The 22,468-nt window shown below is 39.9% G+C and overlaps 1 protein-coding gene across 1 annotated transcript in view; it reads left to right on the top strand.

The window, feature by feature from the left end:
- Positions 1-16,981, top strand: part of ITPRID2 (ITPR interacting domain containing 2) — a 41,712-nt gene extending 24,731 nt beyond the window's left edge. The window contains exons 11-18 of the mRNA XM_027880239.1: positions 1,430-2,656; positions 5,277-5,357; positions 5,741-5,868; positions 6,898-7,048; positions 8,265-8,330; positions 8,991-9,404; positions 15,206-15,330; positions 15,731-16,981. Of these exons, the coding sequence (XP_027736040.1) occupies positions 1,430-2,656; positions 5,277-5,357; positions 5,741-5,868; positions 6,898-7,048; positions 8,265-8,330; positions 8,991-9,404; positions 15,206-15,316 (2,178 nt within the window). The 3' untranslated portion in view covers positions 15,317-15,330; positions 15,731-16,981. The remainder of the gene's footprint in view (positions 1-1,429; positions 2,657-5,276; positions 5,358-5,740; positions 5,869-6,897; positions 7,049-8,264; positions 8,331-8,990; positions 9,405-15,205; positions 15,331-15,730) is intronic.
- The last annotated feature ends 5,487 nt before the right edge of the window (positions 16,982-22,468 follow it).

The raw sequence follows: 22,468 nt of genomic DNA, 5'->3' as shown, positions 1-22,468 counted from the left end.
CTAGTGAAGAGAACCTATGAAAAGATGAAGGGGATACAGAGAGGTCTATATTGTTTTTTAAAAATATGGTAACTTAGTGCCATCTACTGTTAAATAATTCACTCTAGCAGCCATAGCTTTTCTCTGAAATTCAGAAGAAAACTCAAAATTTGAACCACTTTGCCTTTCATCTCTGACTTCAAAAATAAAGATTTCTGAGGGAGATTTTGATATTGAGATGGTATAGTCTGCAAGGGAGTTTCATGTTACCAAAGAAGCTAGAAGAATTCTCCATCCAAGTCTGTGAAGTTTTACTTGCCTTACTCATAATTGAAGAATGCAATGGAGGATTAGAGACCCAGATATACACACACAGAGCCCACATGATTTCACCTAGACATTATAATCTTTTATTCTTGTAATACCTTTAACTTGAAAAGTACCTGAACCTGCATGAAGATGACCTTCATGGCTGAAATCTTTCTAGGTGGTTGGAGAAGGAACTATATATACCCTGGCATACACCATAAGTAATGTCTTTGTAAGGAACTAATAGTTAATATCCTAACGACAGCGAGAGCTGTGAAAATCAGAGATGGGAGAATTTTAGTTTGTGTGCCAACTATGGTAAACTTTCAAGACTGTACTTTATACCATGTTCTTGTCCACTTGACACCAGTCAATCAGGCCAGCCTAAAGAGTATACATAGACCTCTTTTTTTCCTTTCTCATAGATGCTTTACCTGCCATTTGTTACCTGTTAAATTAGCAGCTACCTTACACGTGCTTTGGTTTAAACTGTGATTTACAATGAAAAGGGGAAGAAGTATCAGGAGAAAGGAAGGAAGGATGAGCAAATAGTACTGAATGCAATCTTCTATTGAGATTAGCATCCTAATGTGAGATTATCAGTCTTCAACAATTCTGTAACTTAAAACAGGGCAGACTGGTTTTCCCATCCTTAGTGTTGTCCTGTAACAGTAGTTTCACTACAATCTGCAGATTTCCTCACTTCTCTGCATACGTTTCCTAATACCACCCCTCATTTCAGTGCTGTGAACCTTTACATATGGGAGCTGCTATGTACCACCGCCCAGCTCTTCGTTAGTCATCACTCCCTAAAATACTAGCTTGTTACTCTTGTCCTCTGATGCCACTTCTATTTTTCTGGCATTATAGAATTTATTGTCAAATTAAAGGAATGTGTGAAGTGTTTTCTCCTTAAAACATAAAATTTTGGTGCCATACTTTACTGTGCTTCTAGTATATCTAATACCATGGTTTCTTTGTTCTCTTTCTTTGTGTCTCTTGCACACTAACTGCATTACTCTTTCTGTTCCCCACTCTAATGCCTGATGAATGTGGAATTGGACTCTCAGACTGACTCCTGAGAAGGAAGTAGTTGAGTCTCCAGTATGTTCACACCTTTGCTGTCTCTTATGTTTCCTAGGTTCAGGAGTCTTTGCAGGGCATGGGAAGCAGTGCTGACAGCTGTGACAGTGAGACAACTGTGACATCACACAGTGAGGAACAGAAGACGCCGATAGCCAAGGAACTACCTTGTTTCGATAAGTTTGAGGAGGAGGAAGAAGATGATGAAGAGGAGGACGAGGATGATGATGATGAAGAAGAGGATATTATCTCTCAAGTAGAGAGACGAAAGGTAGGGGCACCTTCTGGTAACAGGAGTGAAGATAGAAAAGCTATTGACTATAAAACTGAAAAAAATCAAGGACAGGAAAGCAAGTCATCGCATATATCAGAGACAGTCCAAGGGGAGGTCGGCTCTAAAGAGGAAGACATTTCCAGCGGGCAAAAAGAATTGGACCTGCTGGAGGAAGGCAGTGTGTTTGAGTTTCCTCAATACCACACACACCATATCCTCAAGTCAATGGAGTCCCTGGAAGGTGGTGGCTCCTCTACATCACCTGTAGATAGAGTTCAAGTCGCCTTGCAAAGAGCCGAGATGAGGATCATCAGCTCATCTGATTCCAGGGGCAGATGCACTCAGCTTAAGTCAAAAGATCTTCTGAGGAAGCAGAGACTTTTGTTTGCTGAATCAGGCTATCCTCTAAGGCGGTCTCAGTCTCTCCCAACTGCACTGCTGAATCCAGTGAAAGTGGTGTCCTCTGTAAATGTCCAGTTAACTCCAGGAAAAGAAACGCTGTGCAGTCCTCCTTCTTTCACCTACAAGTACACACATGTGGAGGATGATGAGAAAGCAGCATCTGAGAATGACAAAAGCGAGAATGAGGCAGCCGCCAGCCAGCCAGTGTGCAAATCCACCCTGTTTATCGCACCGTCATCCTCCAAGAAAGAAGTGTCCCACACTGGACCCACCAGGCTGTCTGAGGAGCTCAGTCCTACCAGGGTACACAGCTGCCCACTGCACTCACCGGCACACATGTCCCAGTCAACGTGCTCCCTCCACTCCCTCCCCACTGAGTGGCAGGACAGACCACTGTGTGAGCACATGAGGACGCTCAGCACCCACAGTGTCCCAAGCATCTCTGGCTCTTCCTACAGTGCCATGCTGTCCCCCTTCAACTGTCCCTTCTTTCCAAGGCATGCTGGAATTCCTCATCGACCTCTTGCCACCAACCCACCCTCCACTGTGGAGATGCAGCTACGCAGGGTCCTACATGACATCAGAAACTCTCTGCAGAACCTCTTACAGGTAAGAGGAAGCCAAATTTTGCCCCTGGAGAAAGGGGCATCTTATTTTCTGCTGCTGTTTTAGGAGCTTCTGTTTAAAGTGGCAGATTTAAAGTGTCTAAAGTGGGGAGTTTTAGATTAGATATTAAGAAAAGGTTATTCACCCAGATTCCTGGTTGGAACAGGCTCCTCGGGGAAGTGGTCACAGCCCCAAGCCTGGCAGAGCTCAAGAAGCGTTTGGACAATGCTCTTAGGCAGATGGTATGACTCTTGGGGTAGTCCTGTGCAGGGCCAGCAGTTGGACTTTAAAGACCCCTGTGGCTCCTTTTCAAGCCAGGATATTCTATGATTCTATGATCATCTCTCTGGTGCGCCATTATTTTTGCATTTAATGCTTTCTTGTTGCAGTTGACCCAGATTGATTTGGGGTTTTTTTAAGTATTTTTTAGTTTTTAGCTTTTGTAGATATCCTTGGGTGGGAGGGAGAACCAGTGTACTCTTTATCAACCATTATTTTAAGATGAGAATCGTTAGCTTTAGATTTAAAAATACAGATTCATTGAATCACAGAGTGATCTGGTCAGTCCTTTGACTTTTCTTCTGCTCTTTGGCATACTTCCTATCCAACTAATAAAAATGTGTTTTTTCCTGGCAAGTTGCATACCTTCACTAATCATGTCACTGATTGATCTGTATGTGTTTCTGTGCTGTTTCTTGCCAATTTTTTGCGCTTTCAACTCTGGAACTAGTCAACATGTTCCTGATAGTCATTTATTAAGAATTGATTTTGTCAGAGCATGTGAAATTTTGTCCATCTCATCACTCAGAAAAGAAATGCTGAAGAATATAAGCACAGGTATTTTACCAATTTCTGCTGCACCTTCTGCTCCTCTGCCATCCTGATTGCCGGCTGTCCCTCTTCTGCCATCCTGGTACTGCTGTTTTCTTAGGTAGTGATCCAGTTTACGAGCCTACAAGCTCCTACAGGAGGCTCTGTGGGCAGAGCAGTTCAGACTCTCTTTAGGAATACATGAAGATTATTCAGTTGTACACCTTCTGCAATTTCTGTGGGTTTAGCCCAAGAGCAGACACGTGTGTGGCTGTACCATATTGCAGATGGTAGGCTGTAGTGGGCTTTTTTGGACCTGTCATTTCGTTAATTTTGCCATTTGTCAAAAGTTAGAGGTGAGTCCATTCTTCCTTTGGTTATACCATCTGTCCCTGTTTCTTAGGAGCAAATTTGGTACTGTGACCAGCTCTGCAGCAGGAAGCTGTGACCAACTGTTTTAAGTCAGCCATTGCTCAAGATGGTGGATGGTGTGCCTGGGAGGAAGTGTTTCCAGAATTTGACCTTTTTTTGTAGAATTCCCTTATGTGTACCAGTTGCAGCCTTGATATGTGTAAGGTTACAGGGTGCTACAGTATTTTTACAACACATACCACGGTAACTGAACCTACTGAAGAAGAAACCTTTGTACTAAACCAGAACTCATGCTCAAGCTAGTTCAGTTTAAAAATAGGAAAAAAAAAAAAAAAGGCATTAGAGGGGATGGTAACATCTCCTAGGCCAGTTGTTCTTCTTCCTCTAGCATATTTTGTCTAGACTAGTTCCCTTCTAGGGGCTTGGCCCTTCTCATTGCAGAGGTTTGTATGAAAATGTATTCCCTGTTTTTTCCTACAGCAGGGATCAGTTTTGGCACACAGCATAACTGGTGGCTAAATAAAAAGTTGAGATGTTTCAAACATATGATTATGATTTTAGGAAGGAATAAAGAGGAGTAGATAATTTCCTGATAGAATAGGGAACAAGAGAAAGCTGACAGAGGAAAAACAAACCCATTCCCTTGATGTGGTCATGTTTGAGCAGAACTTCTCTGGATGAATGGACATGCTTCAAATTTTTGCATGGCATATCAAAAGTCCTTTGACTTCTTTCAAAATTGTATTGGACAAGCTGTCTTTTTCATGTTTGAAAAGGTAAATGTTTTTACTGTTTCCACTGTTCTTTGTTGTGCCATGTTTCTACGTGTAATAACCCCTGAATTTTATCTGTTTGCTCCATATGTTGTTGCAACATGCAAATAGAAATCCTTCAAGAATCTGTTTTAGTAGGAAATCATTAGCAAGCAGGACTCTTTGGATGTAGGCAATGGAGTGAGACTAACAACCAAAGTGAACAAACCCCCCCCCAAACTAAGAACTGAGGAAAATCCCGCAACAAATGTGACTGTAATTATGATTTCAAAATAGGACACAGTTTAATTTGCTCAGTTCTGGGTTTGGAGTTGTTCTTTTTATCATTAGCTAAGACAATTAAGACTACTGAGTTTTCAGACATAAAAGACTTTGTGCAGAAAAACTTAGTTTTTATTTCTACTCACTGTGTCAGACAGGATTGATTTGGTTTTTCACCCACAGCACACTTGCATTGCAGAGCTTTGGTGCACATGCATTACTTAAGAGGTTGTACTGCCATTTTTTAAGGTTTCCTGTTTCTGACACAGTATTTACATAGCAGAAATCTCAATGCCAGAAAGGGTGTGTTTTAACAGCTTTTTCTAAAGTGTCTGCACATTTGAGAGGATGAATTCATAAAGGAGATGGCTGACTTTCCCATTTCAAATTGTTTGTTTCTTCCCTAGTACCCAGTGATGAGGGGTCAGGATCTTTCAGCTGCCACTGGTTACACTACTCAGAGATCATCCATTCTACCTCTCTATGAAGTAAGTGAGCCTATGTAGGGGTACTGAGTAAACATTAAATACAAAGAAACATCCTAAATATGTCACAGATTGTGCTAACTTTGGGCAGTTCCTTGTCTTAGCTCTCAAGAGATAACAGAAGGCTTCATCCTGCAAATGATGTTAAAAGGGAATTAATATAAATACATAGAAACCCTTTCACGTGTTTCCTTGTATGATACAGTTGAAAATGTTGTTTTCTTGAGAAATTGTGCATGCACAACAGGCAGCACTCATATGCTTAAGTTGCTGAGGTTCTGTTAACTCAAAGGCTCATCTGGGAAAATGTGGTTACAGGATCCAAACTTATTTTAATTTTTTCCATGTAATAATTTTTATATTTCCTCTCCCTCTCCCCTTCCCAGAATACCTTCCAGGAGCTACAAGTGGTGAGGAGAAATCTAAACTTATTCAGAACCCAAATGATGGATTTGGAGTTGACTATGTTGCGTCAACAGACCACAGTTTATCAGCATATGACAGAAGAGGAAAGGTAAGATGATCTTTTAAAAAAAATAAAAAAGAGAGAAAATACGCTGATGTATCAGGAAATATGTCTCTGCCCCTGAAATCAGAGCAAGAAATCTATTAGTTTCAGTTTGAACAACCTTGTTTACTCTATTTCTTCATTCTAGAGTTTTTTCTCTTTGTTTCTTCTAACCCCTATTTCTATTAATTGATGATTTTTTTTTCTTCATCCTTTCTCCAAAGTAATTATACAGCTGCAGATTTTAAGGACTTTTGTGACAGGGTACTTGAACAAAGGATATTGCAGGGGAAAAAGTCTTTAAGATTTTTGTCTTTTCATCTCCCCCCACCCATCTTTGTAGGTGTAAATAAGAATAAATATTGTAGCAGTCAGATACTTTTCCAACTTTCAGTGGCTACTTGGAGGGCTACAGATGGCATTCATATTCTGACTCCATGTGTTTGTGCTCACCATAAGTTGCAGTATGAGCTGGAATAATTTTTAAAACTGTTTTTATATATTTAATTTAGTTGAATCAGCTCTTGACCTATAGCTTTAAAAGTAAACATGGTTGAAATCAGTTAGATTGTCCTTAGACAACGGCTTCCTGGCCAAAATGTAGCTGCAACTGCTGGGGAATCTATAACCACACAGGAGAAGTAAGATGATTGCTGCATTGCTCTGTTGTTGTTGTTCTTTAAAGTTTTAAATTGGGTTTGATTAGATCTATGTATAAATGCTGATTTCTTTGTCTTGCACATTTTTAAGCATTTAAAGCTAAAATTTTTGGGAGAATATTCTGTGATACACTGTGTTTTGTTTTCTCATATTTATAAGTCATATATATATTCTGTAGGTGGAGAAAGACTTCTGTTCTATATAGGCATTCAACTAATTTCGCTGCGAAAATTTTCCATGTCTTTTCTGTGTTCCAATTTGAATTCCCTTGTATGAAGTCCTTCACTCATGGGGTTGTCTTGCTCAGTCATCCCTTCATGGTGTGCAGCTGAGTGCAGTGAATGCTTTGTTGTTTTTGTGATGGTCTTGGTGTAGATATGAAGCTGATCAGCTGCAGGGCCTTAGGAAGTCTGTCCGCATGGAGCTACAGGAGTTAGAGATGCAGTTAGAAGAACGTTTGCTTGCTTTGGAAGACCAGCTGAGAAGTCTGCACATGTCTTCACCTTACAGACCTCAGACACACATAGTAAGTATGATTTTTACAACAACATTATGTGTTTTCTCAGTGTAATGTTCATCATAGAGTCATGGAATAGTTTGGATTGGAAAGGACCTTTAAAGGTCATCTAGCCCAACCCTCCTGCAATGAGCAGGAACAAATAATAACTCATAACTGTTAAAACTCTGACAGTGAGATGATATCTGGGGAATCTAATGAGGTTGTGTGTATTATCAGGGGTCATATTTTCATATTTCCAGTCAGCATTTTGTCTTGGGAAAAAGGTGTGTGACTTTCTTGGTGATAATAAGTATCAACACATACTTTCTGGGGTTTTAGGTCTGAGAGGCAGACCTCTCCCATCAGTGCATTCTTCTTTTTCCATGTCATGACCCTTAATTCTCAGTTTTGGTAGGTAGTGCTCATGTCTACAATAATTGGGGGATGATGATAGTCTTTCTGGAATTTCTCTACACTGATTTTCTTGTGAAATGAGAGCAGAGAGATGAGACATTCACAACATTTCTCTCCCAGTAAATGCAGTTTTCTTTCTCTACTCTGTCAATCCATGGCACAAAACCCCCCCAGGAAAATCCCGTTGTCATCTTCAGTTTTCCCCTCTATTACCTTTTGTAGCTCTTTCAGATGAACATATGGCTCTCTGTAAAGCAGTGGGAGAAGCTCTACTCCCACAAACACTCCCCAGAAGCAGAAGAAGGGGGAATAAAAGAGGCACTTGTGTATGTGTATTGGTGGCGTGGAAATGGACTTTCTCCTATTTTTCACTCAGCAGAAGACTGTTTCTCTTTTTTTTTTTGCAACTCTGTCATCAGCCAAATGAAAGAAGCAGAGACAAAAAGTATCATATGCTTTTCCTGGGTTTCATTCCTCTTTCTTAGCCAATCATCTTCTGTAGAAACAGCACAGGCCACATCTTCCTCTTCAGTATTTTGTCATGGGAAAAAAATTGAAACCCAAGAACAGGAAAATATGGTGTTACTGTGATCTCAAGCCAAACTTGCATTCTTTGAACCATATAAATATCTTTTTATTTGTAAATCCTTTTATAGAAGAGGGCCAGCTTTAAAAATTACTGAAATAAACTTTCTCCAACCAGCTTTGCTTCCTGTTTCCAAGTTTCTGGTTTTACAGAAAGTTGTCTGAGATGCAGCATGTTTATGTATATTAGCTTCTGACAACTCTAAACAAATCCTCAGTGCATTAACCTGACTTAATTTTTCAGGGTATGTATGGAAGCAGAAGTGCTGATAATCTGTCATGTCCATCTCCATTGAATGTCATTGAACCAGTAAGTAATTGTTGTGTACCGTATGTTTTACTGAGAAAAACAACCACAAAGGATTTACTTTAAAAAAGGTTGCAGGAGATTAGACATGTAATTTGAGACATGTAACTTTACTCCCTTAAACAGCTTTTTTGAGAACAACTGCAATTTTCCTGAAGCAAATTCAACTCTGGGTGTAAGCAGCTGTAAAGTCTTGTTTGCTTTTAAGAGGAATATGTAGAAGTGAGATATTTGCATTTAGGTGATACTATGGCTACAGGGTGAATTTTCTAGGGAAAATTATCTTTTATATTTCTGTGCATTTTATGCTACTGAAAACAAGTAGTTCAAAAATTGCAGAAAGAAAAGAACAAACAAACAAAAGTCAAGCCCTTACGTGTGTCTCTGTCAATGGCTCTGGCAAGATGTATCAGTATTGCAAAAGTCAGTGGCTTGGGGAACTGCCACAACTTTTATTTATGTTGGCTTTCAAAAAAGCACATTCCTTTTTATTATCCTCTTTGTTGCAGTCATAAAGGCAAAGCATATATTTATTTTATAGCTGTATTTGTTACATGGAGGGAATGAGTAAGTGATTAAATAAATAGCAAGGAAACATAGTTGTGTCTGTATGTGTGGTTTTTTTAATGCTTATTCAGGACTGTTTCTTTTCTCAATCCCTAGGTCTCTGAACTGATTCGAGAGCAGTCATTTCTGAAGTCTGAACTGGGTTTAGGACTAGGAGATCTTGGACTGGAAACTCTCCCAGCAGAGGGTACAGAGTCCGTATTCTCCCATGGAAACTCGGATTCCTCTTCGGTGTGCTCTGGCCATGCAGGTAGAAAAGCTGGTGTTGGATCCTCTGAACTAACAGGAAAGTCTAAGAGTCAAAGCAAGAAGTTGTACCGAGCCTCTGTTGCCTTAACACCAACTCCCCCAGTGAGAGCAGGCACTGGACAGCAGGTGGAAAGCCCTGAGGAGCTTGCAGACCCCAAGCCAGAGGTGGAGCAGCAAGTTGAAAAAGTCCCTCTCATGCCTTCAGTTGATGAAATCCACAAAACTGTGGAGCAGGAGGAGCTGCAACAAGTCATACGGGAGGTGAGGAAGGAGGGGCTGAGATATGGGATGTTTGAGCAGTGTTTGCTGAAACCTAAAGACAGGCTGGCTGTAACTCCTGTCCACTGCCATATTCTCTTCCCTTTCAAGCCATGGCTCTCTGTTGTTACTGTGCTGTGTCTGAAGGCTCAGAATATGTCACTAGGTGTTTGAGCCACAGGTGTATTCATGTGCAAAGCAGCAGATGTTTTTCAGTAATAGCAGTTAGTACATAAATTAATAGCTAGTTGCTACTATAAGTCTGGGTGGCAAAAAACTTGTCCTCTCTACTACTTGGTTAAGTAAGCAAGCAGAAGTATTTCAGATTCCCAAGAAAAAAATTCTGTCATGTTTGCTTGCCACAATGCCAAATTGGAGTTCATTTGAGTGGTGAAATAATGTTTCTGAAACAACACTGTAGTAATGGTAAACATAGTTTCCCAGTCCCTCTACTCAACCTCTAAGGACTGTAGAATGTAAGTAAAGCAAGCTGAAGGCAGATGAGAAGTTATTTCAGACTTTAAGACTGATGTTGGACCAATACTACTGGACTAGTTTTATTGGCAGTCAATGAAAGTGGAGAGTGCTTGGTTATTTTTCCTGTAGGTCAGATTAAAAAACAGGACTAAAACTGTGTGTTTTGTTTGTTAGTGGCATGATCTGCTTTCTGGCAAGTAATATAAATGGGAAAAGGAAGTCAAAGAAACTACTTGTTCTGAAAAGAAGTGCCTGTGAAAAAGTGGAGTGAAATCTCTGCTGTGAATACAGAAATGGGAGTGGAGAACCTGTGGTTTTTATTCCTTTACTGGAGGGGGACCACTTAGCCTTTAGCTGAGGGTCATTGGACCCTTAGCCTTTAGTTTGTGCATTGAAGCTTTTGCATGGCTCTACCATAAATCAACTAAAATACAGGCAAGGTGTCATGCCTAGAAATGTAGAACAGGCCAGGCTGTAACACTGTGGTACCTTCCAGATCTGCCTGTGTTGAGGCTGTGAGTAATTGGAACCGGGTTTGCCTTAGTTTTGTCTTAAAAACAGATGAGACACAGGCCGCTCATCTCATGATAAAGCAGGAGCTGTAGTCACAGAGGAATCTTTTTCCACATCTTCACCCCTTTTCTTAGTGCAGAAAGAGGCAGACTTTCTTACTAGACCATAAGGTAGCCTTTTATTCATCATCTGATGACAAGACTGCTGGATCTGTCATGCAAAGTAAAGATGTTTTCTTGGGTGACTCACTGTGGGCTTTGGTATGTGTAGGCACTTTACAGTAAGATTGTGAAGCAGTAAAGCATTATTAAGGAGTGTTCTGGATAGCTCAGAGCATGCAAAGTTATTTACTTTGTTTACCTTTGAGTAACTCCATAAATAACCAGAGCTGGGAGTGCAAAGAATAATGCATAGCCACAGGCATTAACCATCTGGGGTTAAGAGGGTGAAGACTGGCAGTGAGGTGAAATGGAGACCAACTTTCAGTGAGTAGCCTCATGATGCTGAGTAATGAGTGCTTCATCCCATCAGTAGCCCCATTAGAGTCAGTAGGATGAGTTATGGAAAGTGGCATTATCCTGTGGAAGGAAGGGTACTGCAGTCAGCTTACAGTGAGGTACCACCAGACCTGTACTTAGTATTAGGAGCTGAACCCCTGGCCATCAGTGATCTGATGTGATGCTACAACTTTACACCTCTACTTTGAAAGCAAAGGGAAGAATGAGACAGTGACAAACACTGAGATGTCTTGATCTTCATTATCTTCCTGCTGCCACCTTTTCTAAAGAAGCTAGGGTTGGAAAGAGTCTTGAGAAAGGCCTTGTTTTGGACATGCCATAAAATAATCCCAGACATCCCAAATTCTCTCTCTTTCTGGTCCATTCTTTTTTTCATGTCTTTTTGAAGTGATTCCTTGCCTAATGCTCAGGGACTTTCACATGAGATATTTACTACACCTTGCACTTTGCTGCTGATTCTGCAGTGAAGCCAGAATGGGGCATTTATATGTATGTGTACACAGGCTGTGTATCAGGGGAGGGTGTCATGGTGGAGGGTTGCTAAAGGAGAAACTGAATTAGGAAGGAGAACTGTAATTCAAATGTCCTGCAAAAGCAGCAGAGACAATAAAGAGAACTGGAGCCAAAGAACAGAGTTATTTCAGTCAATATTTTCTCTGAGGTTAGCCTGTGTGAAAGTTCCTCTTTAGCTTCATTAATTGATAGCAAACAAAGTTGTGTACTCTTTGCACAGAGATTGTTATTTGGGTTGTGTGGCACTGAGGGCATTGTAATGCTGAAGGAATCCACGCTGAACTGAGAGGCTACTATTCAAAGATGAGTAGTCAGCAAATAACTGAGCTTGACTCACTTTGTGAATGTTTGAGCACACAGACAGATTGTTCCTCGGTTTCACCTCATTGGCAGTGGGTTTCATATCAACTCAAGACTCTCAGGATAAGTTTTGCAAATCAGAGTGGAGATGCATTGGCTCAAAGCACCTGGTAGATTTTATGCAGACCCAGAACAGGTAGATTTTGCAGACCCAGAACATGCTTTTAAACAGTGGTCAGGAAAACCTTTTGTATTTCATAATAGCTAAAACAGAGCATAAATTGAAATATGCCTTGCTTAAGTAGCCCTGTTGTTAGCAAAGGAATTCCAGTTTCATTGTCAAAAGAAAGAAATCTGGTAGGATGCATTCCTGGTGCATGCACTCAAAAATATTAAACACTTGCTTGTTCCTCCCATTCTCTGTAGCTGCGTGACCTTGGGGAAAGAAAAGTCAGGCAGTGGGTGTGATATGCCTGGGTGGGCTGTAATGCATGTGAGCTTTGACCTGTAACTATTTGCTGGCATTAAAAAACCCCTGGTGTTAACTTCTAGCATTAATGGACTAAGTCCCATAGGAAAACATTCAACAACATGAAATGTTAAAATGCCAAATAGTAACTCTCTTGTTTTGATGAAAATACAGCCTAACCTCCACTGGAGTATCACATGAAGTATGTACTGCTTTATTTGTAGGTCATCGTGTCACTAGGAGTGCCACTGGGCCCTCTCATTGTCCTCTTCTCCAGTTTAAAAATTGTGGAAGTTTAAAAAACTTTCTACTTAAGAGCAATGGAAGTTTTGATTTTGCCAATGCTTCTCCATTGTAAATGACGTTTAATGAAGTTACATTATAAAGAAATGTATGATTTTCCTGTCAACATCTGTTTTAAGAGACTGTAATGAGTCTTTATGGGAGAGAAATGGTCTGATAGAGAATCTTCCTTACCATTTTCCATTCAAATCCGTGTTAGCTCAACATTGATCAAAAATATATGTTGTTCATACTTCCCGTGTGCAAGTGTTGGGTTCCTCCTCTTACTATCTTGGGCATAAGAAATCACCAGCTGCTGCCATGAAGAAGTGGCACTGGAAAAAAATAGAGTAGAAAATAATACTTTTAATTATAGGAAATGTACCTCAAGATCAGAAGGAGGAAAAGCCTTGTTCCTGTTTATCATTAGTAGATAAAGAACACCAATCTCCAGAATTGACACAGTGGCACATTTCACTCTCAATCAGTTCTTTATTTAGCACTAACATATTACAGCTCTTTACTTGGGAGAAAGATCACTGTTTTACTGTTGTAAAACTATATCTATGAATATGGTACTATGTCATCAGTGCAATATTGAATATTAGTGTTGTAGCAACATAGGATGTGTACCATAAATGAGTGGTTCTCTCCTCCTTCAAATGATCAATTTTTCATTCAGCTGCTAAAAATAACTGATGGAGCATTCATTGACTGCTTTTCTGTCTTTTGTACAGAGGAAGCCTTGGCAGCGGGCTGTGTCCTCTGCAGAGCAAATAGAATGTGCACCTTGCCCTAAATGATTTTTAAGGGAAAAGACAAATATTGGCCATTGGTCATGACACACGCGTGGTGCTGAGTCACTGCAGGAATCAGTGCTGTGCTCATCACACGGAATGACCTTGCTGAGGCTGGAGAGGGGGGAGGAAGCAGTGGCAGTGAAAAGGAGCAGTGGAGGTGGCCTTGTTATGATCCAGACAGGAAGGTGAGAAGCAGAGGGCTCAAATGATCCACCAAGGTCAAGCCAGAAGTTGTTGGAAGAGCTGAGAATAGAACAGGAGCTGCTTTGCTTCTAGTCTCTTGTGAGAAGACTATCTGTCATACTAGACCATTTACTTGCTAATTTGGGAAGCTTTTATCAGTTTTCTTTGGAAAGTGAGGTTTATTTTTGTCTGTCTGTTGAGAGAAGGGCACAGAATGACTGTTTTGTAGCATACTCGCAGACCACCCCATGTGACACTGAAGAAGAAAAATGGAGAGAACACTGAGGGGCTCACTTGCAACTGTGGCCTGCTGGAGAGTTGGGGTGCCTTGTGCAGATTTTCCTGTGCCTGCATTTCTAAATCCCAAAGCCCTTACTACGCTGACAGTGGTTCTAAAGCTTTGTACATCAGTGTGTGTGTATCAGTGTAGACATCCTCTGGACTTTCAGCTGACAGTAAAACAGGTCCTGTTACACACTGGCTTCTCTTTTTTCTGTTCATCAGCAAACAACCCAACTGCAAACCTGTTTCCCAATAATGTTATAGTCTCTGAATTTCTGCTTGATGCAAAGTAGTAATGAAATGAGGAACTTTGCCACTAATGGTTTAGGGATTGAATTGCCTGCCAAAGAGAACAAGGGATAAATAACCTGTTGCTAATGCTGCTGCCACCCTTCTGACGTTGTTGCTTAATCCTTTTGACGCACCAGGAAAAGGGGAGACTTACAAGAGAAAGAGAAGTATGTTGCTTAAGTGGGCTGATGAGTGCTTCTGTGTGTGACCCTGGGCCAGGCTCTGGCTCTTACCCCGCTGCATCCTCTCACAGTTGTTGTTGTCCCCAGTCCTTGGAATTACATCTGATTTGTCCCTCCTGAGGATCATCCAAAAAAATTAGTTGGTGCCACTGATTTCTTGTACTTGCAAGAAGCCCATAGTATTTTTCTTTGTCATGCCCTACTATTTTCCAGGATAATATGCTCTTGTAGAACTGTGTTTTGCCTCCTTTTCTCCTTTGTTTCCTTTAATGTAGCCGTCAGCACTCTGCTCTTCCTTTATTCTAGTCTTTGCCACAGTCAGATGCCTGCTACTAGAAACTCCTAGGTGTGCTTTATATAAAACTTAATGGAAAAATGCTTTGTCACAATCCTGTGAAAAATAGCCTTTGCTTGCATAGATCACACCCCAGTGGTCAACTGATGATGTAAGCAACTGTTGAAGTTCTCTATTTGTCTTTCCTGCTGGAAGTATGTGATTAGGATTCCTATCCTTTTGAATTACATGAAAACAACAGCTGGTCTTCATGTACTTGGGCCTTTCATACTCCATTTGTGAGGTAGATCAGTCCTGCCTTCCTTTTCAAGAGAATAACAACTTGTCAAGAAGCAGTGCATTTGGAGTGCTTTTGATGTATATATCCTGAAATGCTATTTTCAGAACTTTGCATAGTTAAAATGTATTTTTTCTTAGCATAAAACCAGTTATTCTAAGTGTAAAACGTAAATATATTTACCATGTGGAAAAACAGAACTAGTTTGGTTTTCATTTATATGATTGGCAAGAACTTAAAAATTACTTACAGTTATTTTTCCATTTTTCTAATGTTTTTCCATTTGCATCTTTTGAAAGCTGGCTTTTTGGTGGTGTATGCTTTCATATGTTGATAGTGTCAAACACATCTGCAATATCATTTAGTTTTATCCATTGGTTATGTAACTTACTGACCTTAAAACTTTGGCTAATCCCTTTCAGATCAAGGAATCTATTGTTGGTGAAATAAGACGAGAAATAGTAAGTGGATTGTTAGCAGCTGTATCACCCCAAGGCAGATCTGCAACTGCAAAACAAGATGCACAGCCATGAAACTGGTACTACAGGTAATCTTTGGGCATCTGTGAGAACCAGATTTTATTTTTTTTATCGTATGAAATATCATTGTTAATTTAAATCTTCCTTTGTTTGCATTTTGCCCTTGAAACACAAGTGATCAGAATTGAAGTTCATTAAATAAAGAGAATATTGATAATCCTGGCTAGCTTTGGAGAATCAGCTGGTTTACTGTTGGCCCATTCTACTGCCAGCTTTTACCCAGTGGGCCTTGATTTTTAGTTCCAGTGTGCTCTGTGATGACTTTAAATGTGAATGCATCATGCAAGAGGATTTCTGTAGTTTGCCTGCCTTAGATATTAACATTATAAAAATACATACTTAAACATAACAAGCAGACTTCCAAAAATCTAATTTAGATCTTCATCTTACCTTTTTTTTTTCTGTAAGGTTGGATATAGTCGGAAATGCTGTGGGATTCTGCTTTGGGCAGCGCACACTGGTGAAAGTGTCAAGTTGTTTTTGCTTCAGGAGGTGTTAAAGCTGCTGAGATGGGCTACTGTGCTTGACGTTTGGTTCTGTGGTGTGTACCTTTCCTTGAGTTCATCTGTAAAGACTTAGACACTTTAACTAGTTCATTACTTTCCTTAAAGTATCAACAAAATTGTGGCGCTCTGAAAGGTTTTGTATTTATTTGTATGTCCCTGTTGTAAATTTTTATGTAGCTAATTTCTTTGTCTAATGATGCATCATGAAACTTGAAGATTTCCAGACATAACCAATTTATAAATAACACGTCTGCATTCAACCTAACTTTAAAAAAAAAAAAAAAAGAAAAAAACCCTACAACAAACCCTCCTCCCCAAACACTGACCTCTATGAGGTATTTATTGTGCAATAACTGATGCACTTTAAGAGCTTGAAATAACCAATAGTGGTTTCCACTGCTGTTACTTAGTGCCACTTCAGAGGAAGGAAACAATGCTGTTGTAAAAATTGCTGTTAATTCTTGAGGCGGTTACTATTAGCAGAGTGGTAGAATGATGAGGTTACTTAAAACTACTTAAAGTTCTGACATTGAAAGCCTTATCTCTGTGTAGAAGACAACTTTTAACTAATTTTATTTACTTCCGTACTGTTTGCTCATCAGTCTATAGGAAAGTGCCTTATTTAAGCTCTGGGTTGTTTTTTTTTGGTGTTGACTGCTCGTAGTCATACCAAGAGAAGTTCTCTTCTGCTTCATATTAACCAAAATGCAATAAAAATACTGATCTTCTGAAAGCAATTAGGATTTGCAACTTGGAATGGATGAACGACCTTGCTTGTATTATGGGGAAAATGGAAAAATCTCTTTTCCTTCTCCATCTCTCACTGAGTATATTTTCAGTTAGCCTAGTGAATATGCGTTTGTTCCAATGGAGCAAATTGGAAGTCATTGCAGTTTTTATATGGTCAAATAGACATTTAATGGATATGTAATATCCCTTTTGGCTGTGCTTGAAATCTCTTCACTCCTTTTCCATTTCCATCCACTAAAACTCTTTACACTATGTCAAGGTCTTAAATCAAAAATAGTTTCAAATATTACAATATTATATGAAAAAGTTTATAAAATTTTAAATTGTGTTAGGAAGACACACAAGGGCTGATTTCTTAAAAAATGTGTATATTAAACCAATAAAATATTTATTTTGCCTATAATCTGTGTCAGTGTTTTTCATTCTGCAGGTTTTACTCTTTAGCAAAATAAGTAATATAAATTTGATCAAACAGTGCACAGAATGGAGAACAGCGGGAAAGTTCAGGACTTGAGTTTCCAAATCTTTCAGATATTCAAGGGAGCCCCCATGCATAGGAATTGTGAGATATAAATTTGAGAGCAATATTAGCACTTAAAACCACGCTCTTAAAATCGTTGGCCTCTGTTATGGCTCCAAGCATTTGGTTAGTCTTGACCTCTCCTCAGAGTTTGTCCCTGTGAGTAGAGCCAGAGCTCTCTTGAATACCTTATTCTGCATGCTTAAAAATTGAAATATAAACCCTCACAGCACTTACAAGTAGCAATCTGTATATGAAGTGGTAAAGCTGCAGTAGATACCTGCTTTGCATGGCAGCTTGAATGAGTACACAGTTCCATTCCTGAATTCCACAGGAGATCAGACAGACAGACCTTAGTGCCTGCAACCTTCTTTTGCAAATGCACAACCCCAAAACCTGCTCAAATACTTGCATCAGCAGATGCTCCCCTTGTCCCCCAGCCAGATAATTAGCACAGTTGACCACTAAGGTAGATCCTGTGCCCATGTGCTGCTCAGAGCGCCTTTCCAAGAAAGGTGGCAACTGTGGCACTCATGGAGTGATGAAGGAAAGCATTTCAGGACCTTGTGGCAGTCAAGCAGCAGCATCCTCCATGGAGGCGGCAGCCTGACTTCTGCTGCTTTGCCAAGAGAAGTCACTTATAGGTAACATCCTGGAATATCTGGGGCTCTTCAGCTCATAGCAAGTAAGAGCATTTGATCTCAGCTGTGCAAAGCCTAGTGTTTAACATATACAGAAAAATTAAAAATAGTGCCAAATTTTCATCCTGGCAGATTTCTGAGGTTTGGACATAATTTAACATAAAGGCATTTCAAAATTACATTTCTAAAAAACTGTACTAAAACTAATGAATATAAAAGCATCTATTTTTCCATAATCTGGATAACAGATTTTTGCCATTCCTAGAGACACGTCCAGCTAATATTTTCTGAGTGACATTTATGTAGATATAGGAATATCTATAAAGTCCTGTTTAAAAAAAAAAAAAATTAATTTTGGTGCATTTCTGTCATAGAGGTTAAGCTGTGCTGGTATCAACCTCTACTGACAATTGAGCTTGTTCCTTAGGAACGGCCATCACTATTATTGGACACACACCTAACTTGGGTGGCTTATCCTTTAGCAGTGACAATCCAGTTGCAACGTTTTTCTGAGCAGGGAGAGTTTTTCTTTTGTTTAATGATTCAAACTGCTACTTTCCTTGCAAATTAGTCATGTCCTTTTTTTTTCTGCTAGCCTGGAGTTTGATGTGAGTTCTATGCAGATTAAAAGACCTTTATTAGTGGCTGATAAATATTGGTCAATCAAATTTGCTGTGAATAAAGCCAACAGTAATTCCAGAGATATTTTGGATGCTTTTCTAAAGCTCACTGTGATAATGATCTTTGTCATTGCTAGTTGGCTGTAGGAATAACAGTAGAACCTACCTAATCAACTTGTGGCTTAAAGATTGGTGCATTGGTGGAATTATGGCCTCTTTGATCATGAGGTGGCTTATATGGTACCAGGCCCACTGGAGACAGATGGGGTTTACCTGTAAGGAGGGAAAGGATTCTAGCTCATGAGTTGGCAGGGCTGATTTGAGAAATCTTTAAACTGGGTTTGAAAGGGGAGGGGGATAAAACCAGGCTCCCAAGAGATGAGCCTAGGGCTGGCATACCAGTGTTGGGGGGCAAATCAATAACCCAGCTGAAGTGCCTCTAGACTAATGCACACAGTGTTGGTAACAGACAGCAGGGGCTGGCAGTCATTGTGCAGCAGGAAAGCTGTGACTTATTCACCATCCCGAAAACATGGTGACATGACTGGAGTGTTGAAGTGGACAGTTAAAAGCTGTAGTTTTTAAGGTGAGTAAGCATGTTTCTAGCCCCCATTGTTATAGTGAAAAGCTACAAAAATCACCTCTGCTGAAATGTGGAGGTGTCTCAGAACTCAGCAGATGGAGTCAGTAGATGAAAAGGCAGGAGCAGCCCCCTCCACCATTTGGGAGATGCCACCACTCACCCACAGCACTGTGTGTCTGAGACCTGGAAAGGAAAGGACTGAGGATGGCCACAGAGCCAGCTGCATGTCCAGAGGTGAGTATGAAGCAGGAAAGGCTCCTGCTGCTGGTAGTTTCTGCAACACTGTTTGGAGAGGACTCAAAGTGGCCCTGCCCTGCCAAAAGACTTGATAAGATTTTGAAGCTCTTTCAGGTACTTTTGCTGACCATGACCTTCATAGAGGTAAAGCTGCCCTGTATCTTCTACTTTCTCTAAAACTGTGGTGTGCAAGCCCTTGGCAGCCTGCTTTTAGAAGGCAAGTGATGCCCAAGGTGCTCCAAGCTGAGCATTTTCTCAGCACCAGTTTGCTCTGATTGCTGTCTATTTTAAGGTGATAACTTAGAGCCTTGCTGATGCAGTCCAGTCACGGATGTTCACAAGTACTGCTCTGCTCAGCCTTGAGGGACAGTATTTGTACTGCCTTTGATTTTGTGTACTGCTGAGCAAATGGCTTACTCTGGAAATACAACATAGGTCAGAACCTTTTCATTCTGCTATATCACAGGTAAATCTGTTTCAGTGAAACTGGCCATAGGAAGATACTGATTAGGGAGAAGGAACAAGAGCCCAGTTTGGAAATTCAAGTAGTTCAAGTCATGACTAGCAGCATAAATCAAAACCATACCTAAACTACTGAAAAAATTTTGGTTTGGAGGATTTTTTCAATAGGGAACAAACCTAGAATTCTGAAACTTGGGTGATGTCATAAAATAGAATAGTTGCTGGTTAGATGGTTTCAGCGCAATGCAACACTTTCTTCTAAATTAAAATGATAATGTAAAAATGAGACATGATTTGATTTTCTGGAAAAACAGGAAACTCAGTAATTTGACATAAAGCAAATTTATTTTGATGTTTCATATGTGATCTTGGATGTGATGGTAATCCTTCATATTCATGATGTAAAATAAACCCACACAACTGTTAGAAAAGTTCTAAAAATAGAAGACAATTTAAAAAAATGAAAAGCACTTGATAAGTTGATATAGCATGTATATTAGATGATTCTGCATAGATGCTTGCTGAGGAATGGGTGAATATACACAGAAACATTTTTTTCTTTTATTGCCAGGATAAAAGGAGAAAGCCTGGACAACAGTTAAGTAATGAAAAGGTAGCAATGAGAGAGCCACACGATGAAAAACCAGAATAGCCTCAATAAGTGAGTAGCTGTTCTGCTTGCTATGAAATCCGTGAGTTGCTGTAGCCCTTAGCTCCTTGTCCCTACTCATGGAGCAGCCCCATTGCTGCTGCAGGCAGCACCTGTATAGGAAATGGCAAACAATTGTGCCTCAGCCACCTTCTCCAGGTCACCAAAACCCAGATACCATCCTCAAGGTGTGCCAGAAATACACGTGCAGCTGGTTCAATCCCTCCCTTGCAGATGCTGTAGGCAGGATGTTGAGGATTGCTACGACTTCTTTGAGTTTAGCATGTCCTCAGAGGGGGAGGAGAAGGCAAGAAATAAGGCACATCGGAGGAGAGTCAAAATCAAAAATGAGAATTTAAAAACATGTTCTGAATTTGGCATATTGAGCTTTTATAGCCAGTTGATGACTTTTCATTTTCAGACTGATGGTGTGTGTTCACACAGGAGTTTTATAACTCAGACTCTGAAACTATGGAAGTTGATTCCTCTGTCATTATCTCTGTGTTCTGTATTTTAACTTCTGTTTAAAAAAAAAATCACAGTAACTCAATTTTATATAATTGTTTAATTCAGTTGTGTAGTCAGTTTTTGCATTAAAGATTTAATATGGAAATAACACAATATAATTTAATTCTAGAACCTATATACATTGCCTACACCTCTGTTTATTGAAAAATGTATTATATTTGCCCTATTCTTGGTAAGGAAGCAAATTCTAGCATGTCTTCCTGCTGAAATACCTTCCTAAAACCAGTACCACCAGAGTTTTTGTTTCTGCACTATTGAACTATAGCCCATACTACACATGGATCTTTTGACCATCTAATCAGGTTAGGTTCCATTAATCCAACTAATTTCCTATGTTTTGGATGTGTGTGTTCTACTGATGGTAGTGGATAGGATCCAGCAGTAAATGTTTGTACATTACTTGGCAGTCTGGAGAGCTGTGAGTTTCAGAGGAAGACAGGATAGACAGCATCAGTTCTTATGAGCTCCGATAAAGTAACTAAAGTGATTCTGATTAAAACTATACTGCTAAGAAATTATCATTTTAGCTAAAGAGATTATATAAATAGAAATAGTTGTACTTTTTTTACTAATCTAGGCTTTACTTATCCACATACATAGTTAGTACATTGGCAAGTCCAAGCCTGATGTTCTATGGATGAGAACTGGTGATGGAAATTTGGGTTAGGCTAGTACCAGGCCATTAGCTCTCACTGAATGTCCCCCTGACTCTGTCACTGCTTCACAAGACTTTCTATTATTCTTCTTGTCCTGCCTGTGGCAGCACTTAGTACTCATGCGACAGATGTGGTCTGCTCTATGTTCTCCCACCCTTGCAGATTTTAAATTCTTTGAATTTTCTATATATAAATAGCAGACTGTGTTTCCAGCAGCTCAGTGGGAGTCACCCTGTTTGCAATGCCTGTATTTAGCTGGTTTGAGCGAAAAATTTTAGGGTCACCGCTTCATATTAGAACTTAGTGAATGACATAGGAAGGAAAGATCTTGCAAAGTTATTATTATTTTTAATTCCATTATAGTTTTAGCTGAATCATGAAGGCATTTAAAACATTGTGGGGAGTGCACTAAAAACAGAAGATGAGCTAAAAGGACTTGGTAGTGCTTAAATGTGTTTCAGTTCTTCCCCAGACTATGATGTAGTCTATAGAAAATGCAAACACATTTTGCCTGGAGACTTCTAGTGCTGCAAATTAGGTGTAAGAGTGAGCTGAGGTAGTAATCCTGAAATGCTGTATCTGAATGCTCTCTCAAATGTGCCTTTTATACTATTTAAAAAATACTTTTATTGTTACAGTGCATGTGAAGATTGTTGGGCAGCCAGCTCCAAATAGGCACAGAGAGGAGACCTGCAGGAAGCGAATACCTCCACATCACATTATTGGTGGGCCTCTCTCCCACATGTAGCAGCCCCATTAAGGATTTGTCCTTGTGTCTTTTTCTGTCCTGTTGTCTGGCTCCCTTTGGAACCTGCCAGGAAGTGGTTTTGTTGGTTTGTTTCTTCATAAGATTGTTTAGCTTTTTCCTCATATACCACTGATGGCAATGCATTTGAGACATGATTCCTTTAGACAGCAATGTCCAGCAATCTAGAGCTGAAATGCACCCCATAATCCTTTGAGCATTTAATATTTTAATAAATTTTCACTCTCT

The sequence above is a fragment of the Empidonax traillii genome, unplaced genomic scaffold, assembly GCF_003031625.1.
Source record: "Empidonax traillii isolate 1590-97213 ecotype Southwest subspecies unplaced genomic scaffold, ASM303162v1 scaffold65:size4453928, whole genome shotgun sequence".
Lineage (NCBI taxonomy): Eukaryota > Metazoa > Chordata > Aves > Passeriformes > Tyrannidae > Empidonax > Empidonax traillii.
This window is presented reverse-complemented; position numbering and strand designations above follow the sequence as displayed.